We start from the raw sequence: 12,487 nt of genomic DNA, 5'->3' as shown, positions 1-12,487 counted from the left end.
AATGTTCTTCAGGAAAGACAATAGACAATAGGTGCAGAAGTAGACCATTCGGCCCTTTGAGTCTGCACCGACATTCTGAGATCATGGCTGATCATCTACTATCAATACCCGGTTCCTGCCTTGTCCCCATAACCCTTGATTCCCCTATCCATAAGATACCTATCTAGCTCCTTCTTGAAAGCATCCAGAGAATTGGCCTCCACTACCTTCTGAGGCAGTGCGTTCCACACCTCCACAACTCTCTGGGAGAAGAAGTTCCTCCTCAACTCTGTCCTAAACGACCTACTCCTTATTCTTAAACCATGCCCTCTGGTACTGGACTGTCCCAGCATCTGGAACATATTTCCTGCCTCTGTCTTGTCCAATCCCTTAATAATCTTATATGTCTCAATCAGATCCCTCCTCAATCTCCTTAATTCCAGCATGTACAAGCCCAGTCTCTCTAACCTCTCTGCATAAGACAGTCCAGACATCCCAGGAATTAACCTAGTGAACCTACGCTGCACCTCCTCCACAGCCAGGATGTCCTTCCTTAACCCTGGAGACCAAAACTGCACACAATACTCCAGGTGTGGTCTCACCAGGGCCCTGTACAAATGCAAAAGGATTTCCTTGCTCTTGTACTCAATTCCCTTTGTAATAAAGGCCAACATTCCATTAGCCTTCTTCACTGCCTGCTGCACTTGCTCATTCACCTTCAGAGACTGATGAACAAGTACTCCTAGATCTCTTTGTATTTCTCCCTTACCTAACTCCACACCATTCAGATAATAATCTGCCTTCCTGTTCTTGCTCCCAAAGTGAATAACCTCACACTTACTCACATTAAACACCATCTGCCAAGTTTCTGCCCACTCACCCAGCCTATCCAAATCACCTTGAATTCTCCTAACATCCTCATCACATGTCACACTGCCACCCAGCTTAGTATCATCAGCAAACTTGCTGATGTTATTCACAATGCCTTCCTATAAATCATTGACGTAAATCGTAAACAGCTGTGGTCCCAATACCGAGCCCTGTGGCACCCCACTAGTCACCACCTGCCATTCCAAGAAACACCCATTCACTTGTACCCTTTGCTTTCTATCTGCCAACCAGTTTTCTATCCATGTCAATATCCTCCCCCCAATGCCATGAGCTCTGATTTTACCCACCAATCTCCTATGTGGTACCTTATCAAATGCCTTCTGAAAGTCAAGGTACACCACATCCACTGGATCTCCCACATCTATCTTCCTGGTTACATCCTCGAAAAACTCCAATAGATTAGTCAAGTCAATGATGAAAGAAATGACCATCCTTGCCCGAGGTGGGTTATAATAACTCGATTCGTGGCAGACTCTGAGCAACCTCCTCAATTTGGAGTCAATTAAAGATGAACAATAAATGCAGGCATTACCTGTGATGTCCACATTTTATTGGACTAAAAAAGGAAAATTTGATGAAGGGTCTCGGCCCGAAATGTCAACTGTACCTCTTCCTAGAGATGCTGCCTGGCCTGCTGGGTTCACCAGCAACTTTTATGTATGTTGCTTGAAATTCCAGCATCTGCAGATTTCCTCGTGTTTGAAATTTAATTGCTTAATTTTATTTGTCTTATTTAAACTATTGAAACATCCTTGAGCATCATAATTATACATTGTCAGGTATGGTGCCAAAGAAAAGGATTGTGTAGGCAATTTCTCTTGGTAATAAATGGCACTCATTGTACTAAAAGTTCTTGGGGGAGTACAGAAGCAAAATTTACCCCAAAAAAAAATTGTATTGGCAGTGTTTCAACGCAGTCATGGATCAAAAACTACTTCCACAAAAGGATGGGGGAAACTGGGTGACCAATTATTTTAACTTTGCTCAATCTTTATTTTTTTTCCATGATTTTATTTGAAATTTTTCAGAAATTGTTTAATATCTTGTATGTGTAACTAGAATGTTTTTTTATTTTGCAGAAGATGCTGACTATAGTGCCTTTGGTACAGACACTTTAACACGGAAAAAGAATGTCTTGTCAAATGTGCTGCGACCTGATATTAACCGAAAGAAACCAGCAATTGCAATCAGCTTACCACGTGATTTTCGTCCAGTGTCTTCTATCATTGATGTGGACATTCTTCCAGAAACCCATCGAAGAGTGCGGTTGTACAAGCATGGGTCTGATAAACCACTGGGATTCTATATCCGTGATGGCTCAAGTGTTCGAGTAACACCTCATGGGCTTGAAAAAGTCCCTGGAATTTTCATTTCTAGATTGGTGCAAGGAGGATTGGCGGAAAGCACTGGTCTGTTAGCTGTAAACGATGAAGTTCTTGAGGTGAATGGGATTGAGGTGTCAGGAAAAAGTCTTGATCAGGTGACCGATATGATGATAGCAAATAGCCATAATCTCATCATTACTGTGAAGCCAGCAAATCAAAGAAATAATGTTGTGAGAATTAGTCGGACTTCTGGTAGTTCAGGCCAGTCCACTGACAGCGGAACTAGTCATGTTGCTTATACGTCATCTCCACAAATTATGCAAAATTTCCATTCTGAAGAAGTGGACAGTGATGAGGAAACAGACATAGTCATCGAGGGCAGTGGTGAAGCAGAACACATTCCATTGGCAACGCCCACTAATACTAGTATAGCATCTTTAACAAAAAGTGACCATGATCATGGTTTAACTTCAAATGGTTCGGTTGCTGGAGTGAAGGAAAACGTGCATATACCATCAAATCCCATGAAAGTGGATCCTATCGAGAAAGAAAATGTGAACAGGCAAAGCATTGAAGAAGATGGCACTGTTATTACACTCTAAGTTTCTTGATCTGCACTCTGCTAGTGTTTTGTTAATGGTTGCCTCTTGTACAGCTGCTTAGTCATAATTGCAAATTGCTCACTTTTGAGAAATGAGCAACATGATCTATGTAGTTTATATCACCAGAAGAAGTACAGACTTAGTGGACAGAGTAGCAAGATCTTCACTGGCTGGACCCATTCCATTTGTATTTTTATATGTAGAGAGAATTATTCAAAAACAAACACCACTTTTAGAAAGGAGAAATAATACCACTCCATCCCAAAAAGATAAAACAAAAGAATGACCTTGTATTGCTCCAAGTCAAGGCAATATTTTCTCATTGTTGAAATAGATTAAGAATTAACTGTTGACTGTACAGTTATTGGAAGTGGTGGTCTAATTAATTTTCTTTACAATTGTAAACTTTGAAAAAAGTCAACACGATCACACCCTCTGCTCGTTTTATCCCTTTTCTTAAAAGACTTTGCATGTGTGCATGTAATTGGTAAGGTATCATTAGGCACTTTTTATAACTAGCACGTTTGACAAAGTGACTGCACAACAAGATGGGATTAAGTATAATTATAAATTTAGCCCTATTCTTACAATTACATAGTTGCTACTTAATTCTTTTTTAAAAAAATGCATGTTGCAGAATCTATTGTGCAAAATTCATTCTTTCAGGTTTTGTTTTGCTATTTCTAATTAGTAAGGATTAAATATACTGCTCAATATAAATTTAATAATCATGCTCAAAAGACAAACTAAAGTAATAATATCAGCATAGGAGTAATACATTAAAATTCATATTATAGTTCCATACACATTATGGATTAATATTAATTACCAGAATATCCCGAGCTAATTGTTCTCTTCGAACAATGTGTGAAGGGCTGATGTTATCATGAATTTGGTAATTTAGAGCCAGTGTACATAAACATAATGAAATTCTTTTGCTTTGTGCAAACATCATAAAGAGGAAAATCAAACAGACCTGTTGGTAGTCTGATTAGATCCAACTCAGGCATATGAGGCCAAATGGACTTCAGAAAATCCTTGGGTGATAAAAATTCTGGGGGGGGAAAATTGCCTTGTGCCAACAAAGGAATCATACGATCAACATGTATTTTGTTTGGGTCCAAAAAGCAATGTTACCAGTTTTCCTCTTTCTGATGTTTTGGTATGTACCAGGCCTCATCACATGAAAAACTAATGAATTATTTATTTTTATCCCAGCTCCCTGACTTGTTGCTGTACTACTCAGAATTTTAACTTTGAACTTCCTTAACTTATTGATTCATGCCTGAATATAAAAGGAAATGTGATTTGGAAGAATACATTCGCATTTTATGAGCCATTTTAGTAGATAGGTTTGGGGTTATTCAAATATGTTTTCACCTTCCTGATTCTTTCTCAGAGCTTTATAACCGATTTTCTTTTACATCAAACTATAGTGAAATTTTGTACTGTAATTTACAAACAGGAGTAGTACCTTACTTCTAACACAGGTAAGTTCACCTTGTTACTTATCAGAGAAATCTGGGAGTTGGAGGAGACAGTGTGTATGCAGAAGGTTTACTTGCTGACATTGGTTTCAATGTTGATATTTTATTGGTTTTACCATTCTAATTTGTATAGAAGTCCACGCAGTGATGCTTTCTGTAGAAATCTCTTGCAATATATCCTTGACTTGTGGGAATCAAGAATTGTGTTACCTAGGCAGACATCTTTCATCACAATCAATATACCTCCTTTAAAATGAAAAATTATCTCTTTTGAATTGAATAACAACCTTAATTCTTAAACCATTTTTACTTTTTACAAAAGTTTAGCTTTTTAAGGTAAAGTTTTGGCTTATTTTGAGTTTTTAAAAAGTTTATCTTGAACTTTATAATGTACTTTACATTTTGGAGTCAAGATATAAGCAAGCCTGTAAGAGAAACTGCTCCATTCTTCCTACAGTGGCACATTTAGCTGAATCCAGAAGCCATACTTGTAGGTGACAATTGGATTTGGAAGTACTTGCACTGGTCCTTCCAACATATAAGAGAACAAAATGTATTTTTAACAGAATGAACATTTTGATCTTACAAAATCAAAACCCCAAGGCTGCTGTAGATTCCTCAGTCAGGTGACATCAGTAGAAAGATGTTTGAACTTTTATCAGAACAGATTTAACATTTGAGCATCCTCAACTTTTTTTGGAAATAATCTAACTTTCCTAATATTTTAAATGTAAGCACACTGAACAAATATTCTAATCAATGTATACTGTGCATTTATGCTTTCATTTGAATGTATAGGATTGTTTTTTTTTAACAAGACTTTAGTGTTTTGAATTCATAGTTTCCAAAGTTATTTTTGTGGCCTTTACTTCATTAGTGAAGAACAATTAGTTTGAGCAATCAGTTTTTGTGTTATAACTGAAAATTTAGAAATGTCCCTTTTAGATATTATTGGATTAGTGTTGTCCCAGTGATTTCATGTTGTTGATTTGTTTGAAAAATGCTTATTTACTCTGCATTCTGTCATAATTTGGATATGTTCATTCTTCAAGGAGAGATGCTGAGTTAACACCAGGTCTCTTACAGAAGTGTGGGGGAAAGATGGTAGTTGGCTCTGCACACTCAGAAGCTGCTTAAATTAGGAAATCATTGCCAGAAAATAGGGAGCAGGATGCCCAGATGTCTTTTTACTTGGTACAAATTACATGGCAATTTAATTCTGTTGTACTGGTTCAAACTGCTGCTTATTTAGTGGAAACAAAAGTTGGCAATTGTGAGTTGCAGTCAAGAATCTACACATCAGTTACCATCCTGGTGCAAATAAGGCATTTACTATTTGTACATTATCCAATGACTTCTCTTTGCTTCGTACAGTCCATAGTTCACACCAACATAAATAAAATGCTGGAGGAACTCAGCTGCCTGACCTGGATGAAGGGTCTCAGCTTGAAATGTTGACTGTTTATTCCTGTTCATTGAAGCTGTTTGACTTAGTTCCTCCAGCATTTTGTGTATTGATCTGCTCTGGATTTCCAGCATTTGCAGAATATCTTGTTCACAATTCACACCATCTTGAAGAGACTGCAATTTATTTTTTTCCGGAATTTGGTGAATTTCAGTTGTTAATGATATAGTCATATATTATATCTGTTGACGGTTTGTAATTTGATTCATGAAGAGATGTTAAACTGAATCAAATGATCAATTGTTCTAACCATGTTTATCAAATTATAGTTGAAGGAATAAGGATTTATAATTTTTAATACACTGTCTCAATTATTAATCAAATGTAAATCCCAATGGAACTGAAATATATAAGTTTTTGTTTTATCTATTGAATCACTTTGTATATGGATCCATAGATTTCAAGAGATCTTGCTCTACTTTTTTTTCCCATTTTCACTTGCCCATAGAATAGTTTTTCCCCCAAATCTTTTTATAAGTAAGACATTTCATTATGCTTAAATTGAAAATTTTACTGATGTCATATTTCATTATCGAACTTTAAATCATTTAATGAGCGGGTGTGGGAGAGAGGCCCTCCATTGGTCAGGGTTGACCATGAATTACTGCCTCCTAGCCGTCTATCTGAGACGGTACACAAACCAGGGCAGTATGGTATCAAGAGCAAGCTGTTGCCCATGGAGGTGATGAATCCAAAAGAACGGCAGAGACTGATGCAGTTTAGCACCTGTGGCATCACGTGAGTTGCCATTCAGCATTGAACTAAATGTAGGATTGCCTTAGGAACTCCAGGTCCCGATTTTTCCTCACGGTTTACTCCTCAAGCCTTTCCCATGAGTGGGTATAACGCAAGGCAGTGAAGATTTGAGATCAGAGTTTTCCTTTTCCTGGGTGAGCTGCAAATCATGGCTGATGAGCCCCATCTCCCAACGCAACTGGTTTTAAGGTGCTAGTAACCGGCCTTTGTCCCTTGGCCTGTCAGTAGAAACTGTTCCACTGGGTTTAGTGGCTAAGCCTCACATGAAGGCCGGGAGCTAGACCTGGTTGTCAACAGCCATGACAACCATAAGAAATCCAGTCATTTGATTGGAACTCTTAATTTTTACATAGATTTGATAATTGACCACCAACAAATAAAGGAGATTACTACAGATTCTGGAAATTTGAAACATAAAGATCCTGTATATATTCGACTGTAAGAGAAATGAAGGCATTGTTTCAGGTCAACAGCCTTTCAGTAGAACTGTACTTTTTCCTTGGGTGAAAAGGCTAGGACCTGAAATATTAATGCTCTTTGTCCTTCTCCACAGTTGCTGCTTGACATACCGATTAATTCTGTAATTTTCTTTTACTTTAAAATAACTAGCTGAAAACTTGTTTACATTAAAGTATTGATATTTGAATAAATCAAACAGCTAAAACTCATGTAAGGATTTTATTTTAGTTTTTCTCAGTTACTTAACCATGCTAGTCAAAACAGTAGCCACTTTCTCAAAACAGCCCACAATACACTTAACACATTTTGCAAAACTTCCCATTCTAACTGCTAAATGCACTCAGCCAATCAAAACAGTAAACACTTGCAGCAAAAATGAATAATTAAATGAAATAAGCACACAGCATTACATCAGTAACACATGTAGGCAATCACTGGCAAGATGCTAACCATCCTGTCTGACGGATAACATTAACAGTGTAGTCAGCTGTATAGTATGATACTTGTTGATTACTGTGTACATATAATGCCAGAAATCAGGATATTTAGTCCATTATTGTAAAAATAATGATTATAGTTCCAATCAGGAGTATGAACATTGAAGGACAAAAGAATGAGATGCAAGAATGAACAAACATCTTCACTGCATTCTCAGCAGTTTACTATCTGTTGTTGCATGAAAAGCAAAAACAAAATTGCTCACACCTTTGCGGCAGGAGTGAGAGATCTCTGATAACAAAAATGTAAAGCAATAATAATCACCTTTGATCTTTTGTGTCCCTAATGTTGGACCACATGTTTTCATCAACATTGCATAGAATGTGCTCCCTTAGCAATGCAGCAGGGAAAACGCCTCCTGGAATACCTAATCCAGCCCTCGCAGTCTGACACGGTGATTATTGACAAACCGAATATCCATCAGCATTTGCTCATTAGGAAGCTTGTTATAGATCCTTCATCTCCAGGAGGGAAAAAACCTCAAAAGAATGATTGAGAAATAGGAAGTATGGTGGAAGGATTTTGATAGGTATGTGTGGTTGTGCCTGAAACTAGTCTGTCACTGCAGATGAGTGGTGGAAAGATGCAGTGTCCCACATGATGATGTAGTGTGGGCTATTGATCCTGGCATCTTGTTCTTCCTCGCACTCTAGTTGTCTAGAGCCCATTAAGGAATACGATGAAGTGTGGGGTTGTACGTCACTCAGTCATTGGGATGTATGCTTAAACACCGGTGTCAGATAGGGCTGCACACATGGTAATGTTTGAACCTCTCTGGCATGGTACCTAGACTTTTGCACCTTGCTCTACAACATTCCTCCCTCGCCTCCTTGTCTTGGATATACTGAAGCCAGCTCCATCAGTGTAGATCAGTGGTTCCCAACCTTTTTTATGCCATGGACCCCTACCATTAACCGAGGGGTCTGTGTACCCCAGGTTGGGAACCCCTGATGTAGGTTAATTTATGTGGTAACACATTGGACTCCAGCTCCATTACCCTCTGGAAATCACAATAATGACAATAGAGAAGACAAAGTCAGGAAGAGTGTATGATAAGGAACAGAGTAATTTACAAAGTCTACATATACAATGTTGACAACTTGTACATCAAGATTCTTCAGACCCTTAATCTTGTCACTGATTTTAATAAAAGGGCACTCTGTAGATCTGTTTCATTTTGATGTGGTTTCAACACCCTATCAATTGTTGATGTATTCTGAATGGATATTTGAGAATGTGGTACGATCTGCAATTACAGCTGTCTATTCATGCAAGCGTATGGCATTGTTCTCTAGAACCGTCTGAACGATTGCTACCTCTTGTTCAGCATTGAACACCTTGGCTCACCCACTAACTGGATGTCTATTTTCAGTTGAATGAAAACACAAGTATATTTCCACTGAAATACATTTACTATGGCACACTATTTGTAGAGGGGAAATTGCTGTTTCATACATGGTGTCAAACTTAGTTACATATCATACAGGTGTAAATTTGATATGTGGTGTCTTACCAATTCTCATTTCTGAATGTCCAAATAATTGATGCCACGCATGAATGTGACACATTAGGCTGCACCCTTAGACCAGCCTCACACATGCACAGGCCATAGTTTAGGACAATAGTTGCTGGTATGTCACGAGAGACCTCTTCCTCACAGTCCCCTCCCATCTCCTCTTTCAGCACACATCTGTACTCTTCCCCTTCCATATTAGGTGTGTGGATGTTCTTTCCTTTTCATTTTCTATTTTCAAATGATGCTACACCACCATATTATAGAAACATGTAAAGTTATGAAAGGGGTAGATAAGATAGAGGCAGGAAAGTTGTTTCCACTGGTAGGTGAGAGTAGAACTAGGGGACATAGCCTCAAGATTTGGTGGAGTAGATTTAGGATGGAGATGAGAAGGAACTGCTTTTCCCAGAGAGTGGTGAATCTGTAGAATTTTCTGCCAACTGAAGCCGTGGAGGCTACCTCAGTAAATGTATTTAAGTTGAGGTTGAATAGAATTTTGCATAGTAGGAGAATTTAAGGGTTATGGAGAAAAGGCAGGTAAGTGGAGAGGAGTCCATGGCCCGATCAGCCTTGATCTTATTGAATGGTGGAGCAGACTCAATGGGCCAAATAGCCTACTCCTGCTCCTATTTCTTATGTTCTTACCACCATCAATTCTTGCCACCACTTTTATGTGTGTCTGTATCTGCTGATTCGTGTATCAATAGATCTGCAATGATTTTTTAATTCCTTCCAAAATGGAGTCACCTCTGAATCAATGATTTGGGATTGATTGCTGCCAGCTTGGGCATTTGATAGTGTTTTGCTTGACCTGACACTAGCAATTAATTTATGTTTCTTCTCATGACTGCTGTGTCTAGTGTCTTGCAAAAAGTTTATTAGCAATTAAGACGGGCATACATGCAATGAGAAATAGTTGTGCTGAGGTGATTGCTGTTCTGCTCATATGGAGTTTAAGGTTGATCACATGCACTTCTGGCTTGATCAAGGTGTCTAGACAATTGAGAAACACTATAAGTGGGTCCATATCAAACTAAAGGAGAGCTTCATATGGTTGACTTTCATTGCAAAGGTTCCTAATGTCATCATGAAGTAATTATTAACATAATTAGAATGTTATGTCTTTAAAGTATTTCTAAAACTCCCATCAACTTGAATTTTTTTCAATAATATCATATAGATTTTATGAATATTGGATGTGACAAAGAGCTTTGATTTTGAACCAGTACCGATTTGACTTTCTGAATTACAGTAACATAGATTTCCTTTAATTGTACAGCTACCAGTGAGTTAGTTGCTGAAGTGTTTGTAGTGGAGAAGATGAAATGTGAGCATCTTTTGAAGCGAAAGAAATGGATTTATTCTTAATAACTGCGAGTTAAATTTTTATGATGACGAGACTCTAAACATTGCAGATATAATCTCACTGATATAGAATTGTAATGAGAATTTTGCAGCAGTTATTTAATTGCAGTGTTAGGGCACTCATGAAAAAAATCAGTTACTCAAATTACTCTATGCCATTTTAGATTAAATTATGATGCTTTTTGTTGTTCTGTGCTGTGAGGGATGATGTATAGGAGAGAAAACTGACAAAATAGATTTAATGATTCCACGATTGCAGTATTGTGCTTAATTATTGGTGGAGAAAAACTTTTAGTTTGTATAGGGAGGATAGCTAAATATTCATGTACTATCTAAAATACATGAATTACTCTAGAAAATTTGTAAGTACTGTATTATGTATTAGAAAAATCAGCTGAATCAATCGATATAATGCAACAATTTACCTACCCCCCCAGCTTATTCATTTGCACATGCATGATCATGTGCTTTTTGAATTAGTTTAAAATTGAAGGTTTATTTGCACCCAAAACAGTGAATGTGATTAAACAATCATTTTTAGCTTATACTGGACAAAATGCATGAAATGCACTTCCTTTGATTTAGAATTACACTGGACAACTTTCAGATTTTCTGATTCTTAATCTTTATAAATATTTTGGTTACTTTAATACACTGATCTTCACAAACTAATTGCATTTATAAAGCACACAGTTGAGTTGTATTGTTCAGAACACATTAATGCTCACTGGTTCATTAAATAACAGGGTAATAGATCAAATAATTTGCTATGGTACATTTTAGTTGTGCATGTACCCTCTGCTGGTTACTGGTAGTACTACATGTCTTATGACTGAAGTGCATTTCATTGTGGGCCATCGTAAGGTTTTGTATCTCAAACCACTGGAAGAGAAATGTGTAAATAAATGCTTTCTTAAGTAGTTATTTTATTATCGTGCAATTTGTAAGAGTAATTACTCAAATTGGAAAACAAATTGCAGATAATAAGCACATTTTAGTTTTAGTCTTGATTGTTTCATTTACTACCTCTTTGAACTATATACTTAAAAATACTGCACTCTGACATGATCTTGGCCAATTACATATCATTCCAAGTAGTTTGTATTCCATAGTGAAAATACAGCCACAAATTGCTTCTCTTTTTAAAAAAAAAACTATAGTTGAAAATTCTTTGAGTTTTAACTATTCTTTGTGAATAAAATGCTATTGATTTTTTACCACATTTTTATGAAAAAATTGTAAAGAATAGGCACAATTATCAGTATTTTCTTACCACTATACAATGTACATTTATATGATCACACTAAAGAGAAACTTTACAATGTAGAATTGAAGATTGTAGCCTCATGCTTAATATATTTGTATTGACTGGAGAAAGTAGAGGCTTCAATTTTTGTAGTTATTGTGAAGTCTGATTTCCTGTGCTATAGAAAGCATTGTGGTACTTTTTTTTTAAAAAAATTGCTTTTCCTTGGGATTATAAGACAATAGATAATCGTATGTTTTATGCAATTCATGAATTTCTTTACATACTTTGAATGATTCCAAAATCATTGAATGACACAACTGAGCAATTTAAAAATTAATAAATTGTAAGAGATAAGGAAAGGACTTGTGTTACTGATAGGTACTTGTACAAACTTGGATTTGCAGAGTTTGACAATTTTTAATTTTTTATGATCAGTATTTTAAATCTTGAAATTACTTGTAAACTGTGCTAGAAGACTATTCCTTAATCCAAATAATAAATGAGATATTGCACTTTAATTCCCTGTGCTAAACTTTTCACATAGCATTGACTTGGTACCAAATGCATTCTGTGGAAGTGGGAACAGAAAACTTGGCATGCATATTGTTGAATATAACAGTAAACATGATGAATAAACAAATTATTGTCTCATTTTGTAATTTTTTAAAAAACACTTTATAGAAAATGAATACAAGACATAACTTTTATCATTTGAAAGCATGTTATCTAGAAATGTCAAAGTCCACTATGGTGTGGCAACATGTAATGTACTGTAGGACTTCATGTAAGATAACTTGCACATTGTAAATACATTATATTAAATTGTACTTGATTTTGTATAGGCCATAATCTATCACAATACCATTCAAAGCTGGTTAATTGTAAACGTAAGCCT

The 12,487-nt window shown here is 36.6% G+C and overlaps 1 protein-coding gene across 1 annotated transcript in view; it reads left to right on the top strand.

Moving 5' to 3' along the window:
• Positions 1-12,232, top strand: part of LOC140186069 (partitioning defective 6 homolog beta-like) — a 54,810-nt gene extending 42,578 nt beyond the window's left edge. The window contains exon 3 of the mRNA XM_072239921.1: positions 1,950-12,232. Coding sequence (XP_072096022.1) covers positions 1,950-2,797 — 848 coding nt within the window. The 3' untranslated portion in view covers positions 2,798-12,232. The remainder of the gene's footprint in view (positions 1-1,949) is intronic.
• The last annotated feature ends 255 nt before the right edge of the window (positions 12,233-12,487 follow it).

The sequence above is a fragment of the Mobula birostris genome, chromosome 2, assembly GCF_030028105.1.
Source record: "Mobula birostris isolate sMobBir1 chromosome 2, sMobBir1.hap1, whole genome shotgun sequence".
NCBI classification, from domain to species: Eukaryota; Metazoa; Chordata; class Chondrichthyes; order Myliobatiformes; family Myliobatidae; genus Mobula; species Mobula birostris.
The sequence above is the reverse complement of the archived record's forward strand: the minus strand, read 5'-3'. Positions and strand labels throughout refer to the sequence as shown.